The sequence below is a fragment of the Misgurnus anguillicaudatus genome, chromosome 22, assembly GCF_027580225.2.
Source record: "Misgurnus anguillicaudatus chromosome 22, ASM2758022v2, whole genome shotgun sequence".
NCBI lineage: Eukaryota > Metazoa > Chordata > Actinopteri > Cypriniformes > Cobitidae > Misgurnus > Misgurnus anguillicaudatus.
Window position 1 is genome coordinate 39902065 of NC_073358.2, and position 19229 is coordinate 39921293.

At 39.1% G+C, this 19229-nt stretch overlaps 1 protein-coding gene across 1 annotated transcript in view; it reads right to left on the reverse strand.

Annotated features, from left to right (window-relative positions):
• Positions 1–15602: 15602 nt before the first annotated feature.
• arhgap20b (Rho GTPase activating protein 20b) overlaps positions 15603–19229 on the reverse strand; it is a 58401-nt gene continuing 54774 nt past the window's right edge. Inside the window, exon 15 of the mRNA XM_055198846.2 lies at positions 15603–17235. Coding sequence (XP_055054821.2) covers positions 15635–17235 — 1601 coding nt within the window. The 3' untranslated portion in view covers positions 15603–15634. The remainder of the gene's footprint in view (positions 17236–19229) is intronic.

Below are 19229 nucleotides of genomic sequence, written 5' to 3' on the forward strand. Positions count from 1 at the left end.
GTAGCATAGCTGCATTACAGAAAACGCATCCTTATATAGAGGGTATGCAATGATGTCACTTTTCCACGTGACCATGCCAAAACACACTCTATTGAGTGGCAATCATTTAACAAAATGTCTGGTTTTTATAGAGGCTGCGGCGAAATGCCAGTAAAACTGACTATTATCAGCTTAAAGGCAGGATAGGCAGGAATTATATAAAAAAATTTTTTTTACAAATTTGTTTAAACTTATTTACCAATACATAAGTAAAATGTACGTACTCTAAAAAAGTATAAAAATCGAGTGTCTGTAGACTTCTCACAACTGTTTTAAACACAGCTAATTTTTCCATTCCCTCCACCCCCTCCCTTCTGGGTTTGTTCTAAACCATGCCCCCAAAACACATGACCGCGCTGGGAGCAGCATTTATCTCAGATGAGCGGAGAGGAAGGAGCGCGGTGCATGTAGTAACATCATGTCACAATCACATGTAATAATACACCTAACTTTATCACTAGGAATATAAACAAATAGAATGGCTTTAGAGTTTCCATGATGAAAGCATTGTTGACTCTGATGAGGACTACACTCCGGAGACAATACCGCTACCGCATCATTGACTCGAGAAAACGCCACGCGATATTTACTCTCGTTTGATTGCTTCGTTTATTCCTTTTTTGCCTCGTTTGCCCTCGCTGACTGGATATGCAGGTACTGTGAGTTCTGAATGCTCTTTCTCTGTTGTACTTTTGCTCTTCCTAGAGTGCTTCGTGCACGTTCAAATCAATAGGGTGTGCGCATATGTGGGCAGATCCCATAGCAACAGGGGTGGTGCCATGTTCGCGAGAGAAAGTGATAGTAGCGCAAGCCAATCATTTGTTCTTCCCAAATGGAAATAATGAGCTGTGTTTAAAACAGTCGTGAGAGGTCTACAGACACTGGAGTTTTATACTCTCTTTTTCAGAGTACTTGTCACAGGTCGGGGCTGGCCACTAATGTAAGAAAGCCGCGCCCCTTCCTAGTTTCCACCTCGAGGAGGTCCCAAAGCCAACCCAATGACCAGACAACACAAGTACAGGTAGTATAAAATATAACTTTATTTAAATTATTTAAAAGAAAGGTATAGGGATGGGAAAGGGGAAGATTAAAACTAAAGGCCTCTGTTCTGCCCTCCAGGTGGGCCGTAACACGTAGAGAGGGGGAGAGGGGACCAAGGGGCCGAGTGTCCGAGATCCAAGACACTGTGGGGGGAAGGGCGAGCAGGTAAGGCTCTTCCGCCTTGTTTTGTTGATCCCGTGGCGCCCTCCTTTCCTCCTAGAGGCAGAAAGAACACCAAGACAGTTAAGTGTTTCGAATACCGGGACTCTCACTACTCACAGATAGTCACACAGGTAGGTATCTCCTGGTCACCGACTCTGCCACTTTCTCTCTCTTTCTCCTGCTTTAAGCTGACAGCTATACCACAGGGGGTTGATCTCAACACTGGGGCTCGCGCTACTCACACCGGCCACACACAAGTAAGCATCTCACAGTAGCAGGTTCTGGTTCTCTCCCTCTCTCTCTCACTGTAGGCTCGTAGCTGTAACACAGGGGTTAATCTCAACACTGGGTCTCACACTACTCACGAGCGGCCACACACAGGTAAGTATCTCACAGCAGCAGGTTCTGGTTCTCTCTCTCTCTCTCTCTCTCTCACTGTAGGCTTGTAGCTGTAACACAGGGGTTAATCTCAACACTGGGGCTCACACTACTCACGAGCGGCCACACACAGGAAAGTATCTCACAGTAGCAGGTTCTGGTTCTCTCTCTCTCCCACTGTAGGCTCGTAGCTGTAACACAGGGTAAGTATCTCACAGTAGCAGGTTCTGGTTCTCTCTCTCTCACTGTAGGCTCGTAGCTGTAACACAGGGGTTAATCTCATTACTGGGGCTCACACTACTCACGAGCGGCCACACACAGGTAAGTATCTCACAGTAGCAGGTTCTGGTTCTCTCTCTCTCCCACTGTAGGCTCGTAGCTGTAACACAGGGTAAGTATCTCACAGTAGCAGGTTCTGGTTCTCTCTCTCTCACTGTAGGCTCGTAGCTGTAACACAGGGGTTAATCTCAACACTGGGGCTCACACTACTCACGAGCGGCCACACACAGGTAAGTATCTCACAGTAGCAGGTTCTGGTTCTCTCTCTCTCCCACTGTAGGCTCGTAGCTGTAACACAGGGGTTAATCTCAACACTGGGGCTCACACTACTCACGAGCGGCCACACCCAGGTCAGTATCTCACAGTAGCAGGTTCTGGTTATCTCTCTCTCTCACTGTAGGCTCGTAGCTGTAACACAGTGGTTAATCTCAACACTGGGGCTCACACTACTTACAAGCGGCCACACACAGGTAAGTATCTCACAGTAACAGGTTCTGGTTCTGTCTCTCTCCCACTGTAGGCTCGTAGCTGTAACACAGGGGTTAATCTCAACACTGGGGCTCACACTTGGTCAACACTGGTAACTCTTCACCTCTAAGGGCAATTGTTTTAGTCACGCTCTCTCTTGGGCTTCGTCAGACAATATTCATAATCCATGCATTTAATGGGTAAAATGTGGCCCCGATTCGGTAATGGTGGACTTACGGTACTGCACTCAATCGGTAGATGGATATTCCAATGTTTAACCTTGTTTACTTGATTGGGAAGATGTCATTGGCAGATAGTTCAAATGCTTTAGTTTATAATAAATTAGATTTTCTAAAAAGTATAAGTAGCATTTATGTTGGGCCAGTGTAGCCTACTGTGGTGTTTTGCGAGAAGGGTGTGGTGGGTCGCTGTAGGAAAGTACACTGCCACCTTTTGGCCCAGTCCGTCCTTATAGCCCACGTCCATTTTATTACAACAATAAACACATTACAATCAGTTAGTCAATAAGGCGATTCTTGCACATTGTAAAGGTGTGAGAATACAAAGGGACTTACATACAAATTGAATCATTTTAAAACGAATAATGTGAGTATAAGAATAATGTCAGTTAGATGAGAAAAAGCTGAAAAAATGAAACACCGATTAGGATAACCGGACAACAATCATTTTGCAATAAACCCTAATCGCTTGAATTTAAACAGACCAAACTGTGTTTTTCTCCATTCCCTAAACAGTAAATATTACATATACACACATTATTGTAAGTGAGATCTACTTGTAGGAATATAGTAATCTAGATCAGTGGTTCTCAACTTCAACCTCCCCCCCCCCATTTTTAATGTCTCCATAAAACACATGATTCAGTTAATCAGCTTGTTAGTGTGTTAATTAAGGAAACGTCTCAAACATTAGGTCGCATTCTAAGGTTGCATACGTCATTTAGGCTGTCTCATTTCAGAAATGTAAATAGGACTGTCTGAAAGCGACCTTCGAATTCTTTCACAGGAATTCGGAGGATACATGAGGTGTATCCTTTGCTGCAGCAGATAGCCCACTTCTTTGCGTTGACGTCAACAACCATTTATTTGGGGAAAAAAATGACGGAGGCGGCAGCAGATGTACATACAAATGAAGATGTGGTGTTTAAATGTAAGTAGTTTATAGCGCAACGATGCTGCCGTGAACGTGTTGGCATAGCAACGTAATACTTCCTGTTTCTCATGACGATACAACATTCGAAATTAAATAAAATGAGACAGCTATTCTGTCAGGAGCCTGATGAGTGGAATCAGGTGTTTTTCACTGGAGTTAAGAACCACTGATTTAAATGTACTTGGTTTATTTATATAACTAATATTTGCCAGATCTCCAAAAACCTGTACAGCATACCAACAAATGAGCCGGATAATGGCAAGAACACTGGCAAAGCAAATCTGAAGAAAAGGTAATTTTCTAAATTACTTTAAATAACCTTACCTGCATTTTGTGGTAATATGCAAGACATTTACAGTATGTGACTAGGACATACACAGTTAATAATATATTTCTCACTGATAATAACATACACTCTCTCTCTCTTAATAACATACACTCTCATTCATAAAAACTGAATTGAATAGCTGTGTGGTGACTCATAGGCTTTATGCAAATTATCAGGAGACACGTGCATTTCTCTATCTGGGTAACAAAAACATGCAGATTTTTTGTCTTCCCTCCTGACTTATTGTTGACACCTTGAGCCCTGATATGATGCAAGGGCATGTATCTGCCACTTTAGTTGTACTGAGCTGTCGGCAGTGTTAGGTGCTTTCAGAAAGATTTTATCTAACTTATTCTGGTTTTCGAAATGGCTCTTGGCATAAAACCTTGTATATGCACTTTTTATGGCTAACATTATGTCAACAGCGGTTCTATCTGAAGGACACCGTTATTTAAAATATGCACTTAAAAACTGATGTAATATCAGAAGTGTACGTCAGTAAATGCATGCTTGGCTGGGAGAATTGGAGTTTTGAGGTCAATAAGTTTATGGCTGCCATATAAAACTGCCACTTTAGATTTGCCTTCACGGTAAACTGGAAACGAAGGTAAACTGACAATTTATAATAAGTAAAATTATTTTAGTGGAAGGTTTTTTAAGGAAAATTATGAGGAATCACTTTTTGTGACAATTTTATACATTTGTTTTGTTTCACCTTAATACATTCCATATTTATAAAAGTATGCAATTTTGTTGGAGCATCAATAACTCAATGGTTGTTTGTGCTAGATCTCTCAAACTTTGATTCTAAGTAGCCACATTTGTTTACTACAAATCATACATTCTTGGACATGCGCTTCACAATTACAGACAATCAGAATTTTCATATAAGGCTGCCATTACAGTACAAGCAGGGCTGGGTTTGGGGGCTGGGGTGGGCATTGCCCTCCCAGATTTTCCTTCTGCTCCCAAAAATGTCCAGCCAAAGTGTCTTTAAACAAAAACCATCACCTGTTGGCAATGCTAGTTGTTTCGGCTCCCGCCCACTAAATCTGATTATCTTACTAAAAGGTTGATGGTCTCTTCAGCAGCATTTAATTCATAGGAAAAGTACTATTTACAATGTCTACGACGGTAATAAAAAAAAACGCATCTTTAAAACATATATCAGAAACAGTGCAATTTAGTACTACATAAAAGTAATAACACAACACATATTAAAATGAAACTTTTAAAATAGTAAAACATCCCCAAAATAGACCCTTATTTTTTCTAAGACGCACCTCATTATTTATTCATGCAAATACAACAGCCAATGGCAAGTCTCCAGCAGCATTTAATGTGTTGGTTTTAGATGTAGTTCTGTTTATTAAAATTAGATGCTTATGATGCTTATTATGCTGCTTGTTTGTGGCATAATATATAGTATATAATAGATATAAATGATATAAGATGCTTATACAGTAATTATACAGTAATTTAACAGCTAAGCATCGCGTGCAGTTTTAAAATCTAAATTTTATGATTCTGTCATCGTCACTCGCCAGCTTATTCAGTTCGCGTTTGAGAAAAACTTCACACACAAAAAAAATCAACTGAGTTTTAAGTTCAGGATGAGCTTTTACTCCGCAAGGTCATCATAAGGTAAAACTTTGTAATATTACATTGTATTATAATATCAGTATTTGGGCTTTTGTAAACAGTATTTGGGCTTGTGGTTTTGTCTGGTGCTTATCGGCAAACAGGATAACCTTTGACAAATTTGTCATGCATGTCAAATGGCTTTCGTGATGTTACAATATAGATTATTTAAAGCGCTGTGCTATGTTGTGATATTTGAGCATGGTTGCTGCAGCAGCATGTATGATAGGATCAGGAATTAAAGCTGCCGTCGGCAACTATGGAGGATTGAGCAGTTTCCAAATGTTTACAATTTCATGTTCCTCCCCCACTACCTCCGAGCAACCTCCCTCAGCGCTCGTTCTCGTCAGCGCGTGTGCAAAAGTATTATTGTGAACGCATACTTAGCAAGAATACTTAGATTACTTACATAACACTCCGAAATACAATCAATGGTTGATAAAGCACAATTACCTGTTGAAAAGAAATGTGGCAAGCTCTGCATCCAGCTTGAAATCTTGTAGATTCCTTTCAAATGCCGGTCCGAAATTGATCCTAGTTTTATTACGGTCACAGTCGCTTTCTATCTTTGTTTCCTTCTTTTCATTGGTTGTTTTCCTAGCTCTAGTTGTTAACCGAGAAATCCGAAGTTTGTTACTGAAAGTTCTCTCCGCCATCACGCTGTTCAAACCAAAACAACTATGAATTCAGGCGGATGCACGTGATATTGTAACGCGCGCGAGGGTGATGGGGATCTGTGGTGCGTGCAGGTACTGTGATTGACAGGCAGATTTTACACAGCCCTGCGCTGATTGGATCAAATGAACCAGCCTGCGCTGATTGGACCAAATGAACCGGGAGCGGTGGATTTTTGCAAAACAAATAACAGGCTCTAGGTGGAGCTAGAAGCGCGGGGTTTTTTCTTAAGCAGTCTAATTTATGTTGTTCTATTGGAGGATATTGTTGGTTTCAGTGAATATGATCAAAAAATATGATCAAATAAGTTGCCGACCGCAGCTTTAATGAAATATAGCTTATCACATATCACATTGAAAAGGCATTTATTTTTAAATGAAGAAAATGTTTGAGAAGTGGAAATAACGTGCCTAAATAATTCTAAATAAGTGTTTATTTAGAATAAATTGTGCAGGGTAGGTCGGTAAGGGAGGGCTTTTATTTATATAGTGAAAAAATACAACCCCAAATCAGAAAAAGTTGGGACACTGTATAAATTGTGAGTAAAAAAGGAATGGAATAATTTACAAATGTCATAAACTTATATTTTATTCACAATAGAATATACATAACAAATCAAATGTAGAAAGTGAGACATTTTGAAATGTCATGCCAAATATTTGCTCATTTTGGATTTCATGAGAGCTACACATTCCAAAAAAAGTTGGGACAGGTAGCAACAAGAGGCCAGAAAATCCAAATGTACACACAAGGAACAGCTGAAAGACCAATTTGCAACTTATTAGGTCAATTGGCAACATGATTGGGTATAAAAGAGCCTCTCAGAATGGCAGTGTCTCTCAGAGGTCAAGATGGGCAATGAGTCACCAATTCCCCCAATGCTGCAGCGAAAAATAGTTTTCTGAGGTTCTCAGAGAAAAATTGCAAAGAGATTGAAGTTATCATCATCTACAGTGCATTATATCATTCAAAGATTCAGAGAATCTGGAACAATCTCTGTGCGTAAGGGTCAAGACCAGAAAACCATACTGGATGCCCGTGATCTTCGGGCCCTTAGATGGCACTGCATCACATACAGGAATGCTACTGTAATGGAAATCATAACATGGACTCAGGAATACTTCCAGAAAACATTGTCAGTGAACACAATCCACCGTGTCATTCGCTGTTGCCAGCTAAAACACTATAGGACAAAAAAGAAGCCATATCTAAACATGATCCAGAAGCACATGCGTTTTCTCTAGGCAAGGCTCATTTAAAATGGACTTTGGCAAAGTGGAAAACTGTTCTGTGGTCCAACGAATCAAAATTTGAAGTTCTTTTTTTCGGACTAAAGAGGACAATGACAACCCAAGTTGTTATTAGCGCTCAGTTCAGAAGTCTGCATGTCTGATGGTTTGGGGTTGCATGAGTGCGTGTGGCATGGGCAGTTTACACATCTGGAAAGGCACCATCAATGCTGAAAGGTTTATCCAAGTTCTAGATACATATGATCCCATTCAGACGTCGTCTCTTTCAGGAAAGACCTTGCATTTTCCAACATGACAATCCCAGACCACATACTGCATCAATTACAATGTCATGACTGCATAGAAGAAGGATCTGAGTACTGAAATGGCCAGCCTGCAGTCCAGATCTTTCCCCCACAGAAAACATTTGGTGCATCATAAAGAGGAAGATGCGACAAAGAAGACCTAAGACAGTTGAGCAACTAGAAGTCTGTATTAGACAAGAATGGGACAACATTCCTATTCCTAAACATTGGTCCTCCTCCAGCTGTTCCTTGTATGTACATCCAACTTCTCTGGCCTCTTATTGCTACCTGTCCCAACTTTTTTTGGAATGTGTAGCTCTCATGAAATCCAAAACGAGCCAACACTTGGCATGACATCTCAAAACGTATCACTTTCAACACTTAACCTGCCACCTACATTCCACTGTGAACAAAATACAAGTTCATGAGATCTGTAAATCACTCCATTCATTTTTTACTCACAATTTCTTCTGTGTCCCAACTTTTTCTGTTTTGGGGTTGTAGATTAAATGCCGTGTACACACTAATACATGGGCGTCAGAAGCAAATGAAAAGTGGGTGGGTCCCCACGTAACCCCCCCCCCCCCCGAAAATATGATGAAAATTTTCATATTTCCTTTTAATTAGCCTGAACATTTGCATTTATTACATAAAAGACAGTAGCCTATTGCGGTCGGAATTCTGGTAATAGCCCTTAAAATATTTTGCAAATAATGACAGATGTAATGTTTCATTTATCTTTCTTTGTGACATTTTTTTCTCTACTCTGTTGACAGTAGGCTACAATGTTTTATTTTGAGGAAATAAAAGGTAAGAAAAACGAATGAAGGTAAACTGATACAACTTTTGTATGCCTTTTTTATTTGTTATCCCAATCTCTCTTTCTCTCTCTTAGAGAAATATAAATGTGAGATTCTGGAAATGAGATAAATTTATTTAATGGTATCCGTCGGGAAACAATGCTGTCATAAGAGTTTGAGCATGTGTACTTCTAAAATACAATCGATTAAACAGAGGTATGACTTTATGAATTATCTGCAAATGTACCTCACAAATAATAACAATATGTGAAGACGTTCAACTCTGTGATATCGCAAATGAAAAGTAATTGCAGGCTTCTGTAAAAAAAAAAAAACGTTAAAATTATCTAGCGATCGTGGCACCATAATCAAAATAAACTATTTTACAGCAGTAATCATATTTTAACAAGTAGCCTACACTTTTAGCGTATACGGAACCACATTTAGTGCTGTGTTAATTATCATTAAAACAAAACGCGAGTCTCCGCGGCGCGCACAGACGCAATTCTTCTGGCATCTCTTCTCATCTTCTCCTCCTTTTTTCTTCTGTGTCTTGAACTTGGGGCTCGAGTCCGACCTAAGGTTCGAGCTGCCTTTAAGAACAGCAAGCTAAGTTCGTTTACCGTTAATTACTAAGACTAAATGGGCAGGCAAACTCGTGAAACAATGAAAGTAAAATAATCCGCTATAGGCTAATATGGTTTTACACGTCTATAGAAAATGTACTATAAATAATTTGGCAAAGGAGGTTTTTCAGCACTTTGTTTGAACAGCAACTCGCGACCACTCACCCCCACAAATTATGTTTAAAAGCTGAAACGGGTCCGCGGTGTAAAAAGCAAAGGTTGGGAACCCCTGCTCTAGTGGAATGGATTTTGACTAACAGCACTTTGATACGTGAACAGGCAAATGCGCTAAATTAGAGAAAAGGTGGGTGGGTCCATTATCATTGGTCTGAAAAGTGGGTGAGTCATGTCCCACCCACGTATAATGGTTCCGACGCCCATGCACTAATAAATCTATCTATCTATCTATCTATCTATCTATCTATCTATCTATCTATCTATCTATCTATCTATCTATCTATCTATCTATCTATCTATCTATCTATCTATCTATCTATCTATCTATTCAACCCAGTCTCACCCCATGGCGTCGGTGTTTGACGGCACTTGACCATGCGTCGGTGTGTTGGCGCGGGGGGTGTACCTTTCGCGTCATTTTTTGACGAACTGGGGACTTCAATACTATTAAGTCCGTTGCATTCTCTTTCCTATTTTCTTACCATTTTCTACAATTTTCGCGTCGGTTTAGGGTTAGATTTACATAATGACATCCCTACCCAAACCTAACCCTAACCCCAATGCCAGGCGACAACTGTTTAATTTCGCGTAGCTAATGGTATTGGGGTCCCCAGTTCGTCGGGGAATGGCGCGAGGGGTGTGCCCTCCGCGTCAACGTGTTGACGCATGGTCAGGTGTCGTCAGGTGTTGACGCCATGGGTGTGAGACCGTGTTAATCTATTACATTTGTGGGGCATTTAGATTTAACATTTAAACATGCAAAATTACATATAAATAGCCCTTTATTATAAGATTGAAACATCCATTATTTTAGTGTGTGACTCATTTTAGTCGGGAAATGGCTGCCCACCCAAAAAATCCTGACTGCCCTCCAGTCCAGCAAGCCTAGTACCAGGTCTGATTACAAGCCTAACTGTTTTTGCATGTGGGTTTTAAGTTTGCATCAATGCAAAGTGTAAGGAAAAATTATTTTGTATATCCATCCATTTAATTTTGGCCCAATGGCGTAAACCAACGGCATGGCGAAGGGTTCTCACGCGTTTGGTCTTTTCCATTGCTTACCAATGATGTTTTACTGTAATATTACGTTGTTTTATCTGATTCCAAAAGAAAAAATCTTGTTGTTCGTAATATGAATCAAATAGATAATAATTGTGGAATTTTGATAAATGTTTGATCATTCTATTTTAACTCATCATTATATTGACTCGTTCAAATGGATCTCAATTGTCACGTAGAATCCTTGCATCAGCTGCTGCAGGTTCACGATTACAAACTCGACCGTTCAACTAGTTAAGAGGTTCGTCAGACCTCATAATTAATGGCAGTCGATACACCAATATTTAACCCTGGTGTGTAAAGTTAACTGGTTCGTCAGACCAAATAATTACAGGTTTTCTCAGTCGCTTTGGTGCATTTCTCACATCACTATTTACATTTCCACAACAGTTAATGCAGTTCTCAAAACAATTAGTACAAACTGCAAAACCTAGTTGATAACCTGCAAAAGCGTTTCACTTGCTCAAAATGGAGAGGACATTCCTCAAAAGCAAGTTTTCATGTCAATGAAGTCAGTGTCTTCAAAATAAAAAGTACTGACACCATTGTTTATGAACAAGATAGTCAAATGGCTTAGTCATCTTTTCATTATGACAGTTTACTTCATAAATGTTTTCCAATGCAAAAAATGCTCAAGACAGCAGTATATACTATTTTAACAGCAATTAGAAAAATACAGTACATTACAGTAACACATTACTGTATTTAGTGAGGTAACTGAGTACAAGGCACTAAATAATGTATGTATGTTTTACATTTTTACTGCATATGCTCTTTGCAATTCTAATTTGTTCAGCATTGTGCAAAAGAAACAAATACACCCTTCTTTACAACAAACATAAATTCCCTTTGGGTAGAGCTGTGCACAACTGTAAACAATATTGCAGTACATATTGGAAGTGAACATACAACAAACATAGTACTGTAATCATTCTTGCACATGAAGACAATCCTCTCTCTCTGGCCACTTCATTAAAAAAATATATATTTTAGGAGACATTTTCGGGTAAAATTATTTTGACAACTAGTTCAACATTTTTATATGTAATGACTCAAGCAATGAAATGAGGACTCTTAGTTTTATATGGAATGACTATTCAGCATTCACAAGTTAATTTTGACTGACATGACATAAGCAAATGATAATGTTATAAAACTGCAGAGAATTGTATAAAAGCAATTGATGCATGTCTAAAAGCATTTGCAATTTGTTCAAAGGAATGAGAAACTGCTACTATGATGTGCACAAATGACTAAATGTTGTGGAGGCTGAACTAACTGTTCTGCAAATGTAAAAAGTGATGTGAGAAATGCACCAAAGCGACTGAGAAAAACTGTAAGAGCTAGTCGATGCTATGAGCCAATGCTTAACCCTGCAATCAAAATAAAGTGGTTCGTCAGACTACGTGAACTGAAAAATGCAGACGATGCGCCAAACTTTACTCCATTGATTAAGAGTAAGTGGTCCGTCAGACCAAAAATAATACAATGAAAAGGCAGACTTTGCGCCAAACTTTACTCCATTGATTAAGAGTAAGTGGATAGATTTGCGGTACCAAAGAATACATCAATTTACTTGTAGTCAATAATTAAGAGTAAGGCAGAATAAATCCAGATGTAACATTTTATTAACCAGGTAGGAAAAACAGAAGCCAATTTACAATCCGATTCAAATACGAAACAGTCAAACAAAAAACCATTGCATACCTGGTAAGGATGAAGATCTGGTTACAGATTCTTTAAAACAAAATAAAAATACATGATGCTGTGCCAAGACACATCATCATGGGTGAATTTCTATATATAGGAAATCCTGCCTGAAACCTTTACCACTTTCCTTAAATATCCAGAGATAACACAGCATTGTGATAATGATAGAACTTTGATACTGATTGGTTCTTGTAAACTCAGAGGTGTTCCCTAATATAGTGGGTGATTGGTCAACATGTCTAAGGTAGGAGGTGTCTCCCAACATTAGGTGGAGTTTGCTTAATGTATTGTTACATTTTAACTTGAATTCTGTTGTCATATTAATAAACCCATTGTACCACTTACATTGAAACACTTCATATGACGCCAAACAAGTGCAGTTTCAGATTCTTTGTTTATGCAGCATGTAACATTCCATATAAAGTCTGCTTTTAGAACATGAGGAGATGGGGGCGATAAAGTGCGTTAGTGTGTGACTCTTTTGTCCCCACACAATGGGGTGGTTTTCTCGGGGGTAGATGTGAATTTTTTGAGAGAGGTTTCAAATGTTAATTCAATAGGAAATTTTGAAAATGGCTCTCTGTGGATCCAGCCATTTGGGGGCTGTATACAGCTACCTTTTGTCAGGGTTTGACACCATCTTACAAAAGCATCAAATTAAAGTAAAGGGGGTCGCATACTGGGCGAGAATCTCTGTGTCACCAGACTTACACATTCAATAGCACAAGCTTAGTCAGACAGAGTCTATTTCCAGATGCAAATTATGTCAGCATTCATGTTAATTATTATCAATTGGAGACAATTATAATGTTAGTTAATGCTTAACTTTTAAAGGCGTCTGTGTACAATATCTTCATTGTATCTACAATTCAATAAAAAAAAATGATAATCTTGCTGACAGACATGTAAATTCAACAAGGAGATGTTGTTTACATCACCACGGCTCCTTTGTATTTGGTCAAACTGACAAGGAACTGACCCTGTGTTACAACACTCCCCGGTCTCCCCTACTCCAACAAATGATATAAGAGCTTGGAAAGCAATACTATTGCATAGAAAAAAACCATTATTCTCATTATTCAAATCATTATCAATGACACACTAACCACAAACAGAACTTGTCACAGCCTCCTTTAATGCGAAAAAATATATATATTTTAAAATATTTTAAATATAAATATATTTATATTTGCTGAAATATATTTTAAAATATGTCTAAAAAAAAATTTTCACTAATATATTTTTTTGAAAAATATTTTAAAAATAAATATATTTAAAGCATTTATATTCATGTCGCATTGGAAGAAAAAAATATGGTTATAACCTGTAAACATAACATTTAAAAAAAGTATTTAATTACATTTTCTACAAAATGTATTTGGTATATATTATGTTTTTTGGCCGTATGGGCTTTTTCCCCACTGTCTCCATGGAGAAATCTCCCCTTTGTTTTATTATCATAATGTCCACAGTTTATCATTTGACCTTGAAGTGCCCAAAAATCTATACCTCAAGAGAAAGAAATCATGATTGCCATAATGTTTTTTTCTTTGAATGTTCTGGCACAAGAGGCAGACACTACTTAAAGGAATATTCCATTTTCTTAAAAGAAAAATCCAGATTATTTACTCACCACCATGTCATCCAAAATATCGATGTCTTTCTTTGTTCAGTCGAGAAGAAATTATGTTTTTTGAAGAAAACATTGCAGAATTTTTCTCATTTTAATGGACTTTAATAGAACCCAACATTTAATACTTAATTCAACACTTAACAGTTTTTTTCAACGGAGTTTCAAAGGACTATAAACAATCCCAAACGAGGCATAAGGGTCTTATCTAGCGAAACGATTGTCATTTTTGACAAGAAAAATAACAAATATACACTTTTAAAGCACAACTTCTCGTCGTGTAGATCCGGTCGTGATGCGCCAGCTGACCCCACTACGTCACCGCAATACGTCATCACGTCAAGAGGTCACAGTGGACGAATGCGAATCTCCGCCCCAGTGTTTACATGTGTTGAGAAAGAGGACCGTTCCTACGTTATTGTATGTAAACTGATACTAATTAATGTCTTTGTGGCAGTTTATTGTTTAAAATGGTCCGCAAATGTGCGTTTTAGATATGTAACACGTGACCTCCCTACGTCATTACGCATTTACGTTAGATCGCGCTGGACTGGACCTTGACGAAAAGTTGTGGTTTAAAAGTATACATTTTCCACTTTTCCTGTCAAAAATGACAATCGCTTCGCTGGATGGGACCCTTGTGCGTCGTTTGGGATTGTTTGTGGTCCTTTGAAACTCCGTTGAAAAAAACCGTCAAGTGCCGAATCAAGTACCAAATGTTGGGCTCTACCAAAGTCCATCAAAATGAGAAAAATTCCGCAATGTTCTCCTCAAAAAACACAACTTCCTCTCGACCGAACAAAGAAAGACATCAACATTTTGGATGACATGGTGGTGAGTAAATTATCTGGATTTTTATTTTAAGAAAATGGACTAATCCTTTAAGTATTTTTACTTTCTACATAAAAGCTAATTTTCACATATTCATATTTTATCAGTGTTTTTCTTTGGAAAACATACATTCCAAAGCATACTATCATAATTTTTACTCCACTACATTTCATAATTTCAAGTTTTTGGTTTCTACTTAATATTTAAGTACATTAAACATCTAGTGTAAAAAGTAAAAAAAAGTACTTTTGTGCACAATTCTTATGTATTAAATACATTTTAATATGCAATATAAAATGAATATACAATATGATTCTATGCTTTAGAATGTAGTGAACATTTTTTAGGAAAGTAAAGTAATTTTTACCCAAGTCAAACACTGACAAAGCACAGATGCTTGGAAAATTTATTCAAAGTACTCAAGCAGTGTCCGCCTCTAGTCATGTCACTTTTTGTTGATTTCCGATGTACTAATAGTTTTGTTAATCAAACTCTCTGTTAATATTTATTTATTTATTTTTTCTTTCTGCTCTGTATCCTCAGAAAAATCTTTTAATAGCATCATTGCCAGCATGTAGCATGCCAATCCCGCTTTTCCCCCAGGAATGAATTATTTTTATTCTCACAGCTGTAGCACTCGCTTCTCTGCGGGTTCGCTCTGCAAGATGCCTTTTTAAAGAGAAACCTCACAACTTGAAATTTCTGTAGCCAATACTACACCTCATTCAAAAAACATGCACGGTTCCAATCTCCTGTCCACAAGAAGCAACACGTCCGCAGGCTTTAAAGTTTTACTTTATACCTACACTGAAAAGCATTTTCAAATTAAAGGCGGAGTCCATGATGCTTGAAAGCCAATGTTGATATCTGAAATCACCCAAACAAACACGCCCCTACCCCAATAGAATCTGGACCTTCTGTTGATAGACCCGCCCCACACATACGCAACCCGGCATTTGATTTGATTTGATTGGCTATAAGTGTGTTTTGGTAGTCGGCCCGTTTCCTTCTCCAAACCGTTTTTCAAACATCGTGGACTCCGCCTTTAAAGTATAGGATTACATACACATAAAAAAAAATCAATTATGGTAACGGTTTGTTCTGTGCTGGCCCTCTGTTGCGTGCATTGATGCATATAGTGTGGCGGAAAGTTCCTGCAAACTTGCTAGCCCGGATAGTGTTCTCTTCTACGCCTTTGCTAAGGCTATTATTAATGATCGTGCTAACATCAGCTCCACCACCCAACCCAGCATCCTTCATGCCTACATCTTCAAGAGAAGGACAGCGTGTTTTCACCTGAAGTGCCATTTGCTGGGATGGTGCAGAACACAGCGGAACATCATGACCATAAAACAGTGTTTGGGGAACTGACTCCCACCCTTTTCCCTCCACATGTTTAGTAAACTCCTGCCCCACGACCTGCTTTTTTCCTATAGGGACATACTTTGAAGTTTGATCTCTGACCTTACAATGTTTCAACATCGACTTTCCTACAGAATCAAAAAGTGTTATTTTCATCCTGCTTACTTTATGTCCACTTGAGGCGTGCATTTTTGAATGTGCATTTACACAACTGTCAGAGTTTTCCTTTTCGGTAATGATTCGCCTTTGTGCTGCTGCTGGTGCATCCACGGGTGTTTCTTGTTTCTCATTACTGATCTGCTTTGCCAGTGGGACTGTCTGTATGCAGCATGGCTTCTGCGAAATCGCTTGCAAATTCACATCATGTTCTGTCCTGCATGCGTCAGATGACTTTAATGGATTCTTAGCAAACACCATGCTGCACACACTCTCAGCAAGACTCTGACAATCTGACAACAACACGCATTGTTGTAGTGCTTTAATCTCTGTAATATTAGAGCTTGAGGCGTCCACGCTTTCGCCTCTCTCCGCACCACTTTCATGGGAAGATGCTTCCAACTCTCTGTCATTTTTTATTTCCTGATCTCTCTCACCCCACGTGTTTACCTTCTCCTCCTCTTCATATGTAAAAGCATTTGTCCACCGTTTCCTTGTCATCTCTGGGGTAAGAGGTCGCAGTTTAGCGGCAGCCCCGAACAGAAAAGGACGGGATTGTGTATCTTGGGGGCTTGGGATTGGATCGGCAGAGCTCAGAGAGAGCGTGCTATCCAATGAGCTAAGAGAGGAAGTGGTAGCGGATGACAGGCTTGACATGCTGGCTAGTTTTTGTGCAGGATGCCTAAAGCGGCTAGGGATCTGTGGGGACTTCCAGAAAGTGTAACGTCGTCGCCTTGTTCCCATCGAAGAATTATTCAAATGTTGCTCTGGGCTCAACCCCATGGAGCCCCCTGATTTCTCTATTGCAGCCGCATCACAGCTTGATTGTCGGATAACAGGGGAATGCGTTGGTATCTGCATTTTAGGTTTCGCAGAATACATGGAAGGCTCGGAGAGGCATCGGTCGCGTGTTTGGCTAAGTTTGCCGCCCCCCAGCATGCTTACAGATGCACTGGAATGTGATGTAATTGAATCTAGTGTTCCACAGCTGTACGTTCCCTGTGATGACCGCATATCAATATGAAAGAGGCGTGGTTTCCTCCTCTCTTTGAGAGATAGTGTGGCCAAAGGGAGAAAAAGGGGGTGGACTTCAGGTGAGAGAGGAGGAGATGCAAAATAATCTAGATCTGTGTCTTCCGAAGAGGAGTTGTGAAGATACGAGTCACCTTGAAAAAAAAACATATTCATGTAAATATCCATTATACTAACATTATATTAAATTTAGTTTGTTTAAAAAATGTGTTAGGAAAATGCCTCTGACTGTTTTTATGTAATAGTCTACTTGTATAAAGGTGCAATGTGTAACTTTTAGGAAAAAACTCTCTTGACAGAAATACAATATAATATACATGTTATACTATATTATCAGTGGTGTATAAAGACTTTACATAATTAACTTACATAAGTTTTGTTTTTATATACATACACTCACTTAAAGGATTATTAGGAACACCATACTAATACTGTATTTGACCCCCTTTCGCTTTCAGAACTGCCTTAATTCTAAGTGGCTTTGATTTAACAAAGTGCTGAAAGCATTCTTTAGAAATGTTGGCCCATATTGATAGGATAGCATCTTGCAGTTTATGGAGATATGTGGGATGCACATCCAGGGCACGAAGCTCCCGTTCCACCACATCCCACAGATGCTCTATTGGATGAGATCTGGAGACTGTGGGGGCCATTTTAGTACAGTGAACTCATTGTCATGATCAAGAAACCAATTTGAAATGATTCAAGCTTTGTGGCATGGTGCATTATCATGCTGGAAGTAGCCATCAGAAGATGAGTAGGCCTACATGGTGGTCATAAAGGGACGAACATGGTCAGAAACAATGCTCAGGTAAACTGTGTTATTTAGACGATGTCCAATTGACATAACAGGGGCCTAAAGTGTGCCAAGAAAACATCCCCCACATCCTAACACCACCAGCCCGCACAGTGGTAACAAGGCATGATGGATCCATGTTCTCATTCTGTTTACTCTACCATCTGAATGTCTCAACAGAAATCGAGACTCATCAGAGCAGGCAATATTTTTCCAGTTTTCAACTGTCCAATTTTGGTGAGCTCGTGCAAATTGTAGCCTCTTGTTCCTATTTGTAGTGGAGATGAGTGGTACCCGGTGGGGTCTTCTGCTGTTGTAGCCCATTCGCCTCAAGGTTTGCGTGTTGTGGCTTTATAAATGCTTTGCTGCATACCTCGGTTGTAACAAGTGGTTATTTCAGTCAAAGTTTCTCTTCTATCAGCCTGAATCAGTCAGCCCATTCTCCTCTGACCTCTAGCATAAACAAGGCATTTTTGCCCACACGACTGCCGCGTAGTGGAGGTTGTAAACCCTAGAAAGGTTGTGCGTGAAAATCCCAGTAACTGAGCAGATTGTGAAATACTCAGAACGGCCCGTCTGGCACCAACAACACTACAGAGGTTTATGCAATAAATACGGCTGGTTTGGATTAAACATGGACTCCTCACTCATTTTTACACATGCCACGCTCAGAATTGCTTAAATCACCTTTCTTTCCCATTCTGACGTTCAGTTTGGAGTTCAGGAGATTGTCTTTACCAGGACCACACCCCTAAATGCATTGAAGCAACTGCCATGTGATTGGAGAATTAGATAATTTCATTAATGAGAAATTGAACAGGTGTTCCTAATAATCCTTTAGGTGAGTGTATACCGCGGGTCTCCTTACATGGAAGTCGGCGTAATGTTTCTACAGTAACCTAACCGTTTTCTCAAACGACAACATGTTTGTCATGTGGCAGCTATTGTAGATTCTCAAACTGTTGAAATCTCAATGAAATTCACAATCTCACCACTAGACGCCGCTAAAAAAACAATACTGTACCTTTAACTTTAACCAACAATGTACAGCTAACAATGATAAAAATCATAAAATCAAGACAACAAAAGAATTTAAATACGATTTTTCTTCTTCAAAATGTACACTGACATTTGCATAACATGCACACAGTGATGAGATGGGATAACGTAGATGAAAGCATTTATCGTAGACGCACAGCATTATCAGTGTAACATGCAAAAGATCTGGATAATATATGGGAGTTTTATGCAGATGCTTCATGGTCAAATTAAATCATACTGCAGGATGGAACAACATGCAAATAGCAGTTCTGTTAAAAAAAGTAGTCCGCA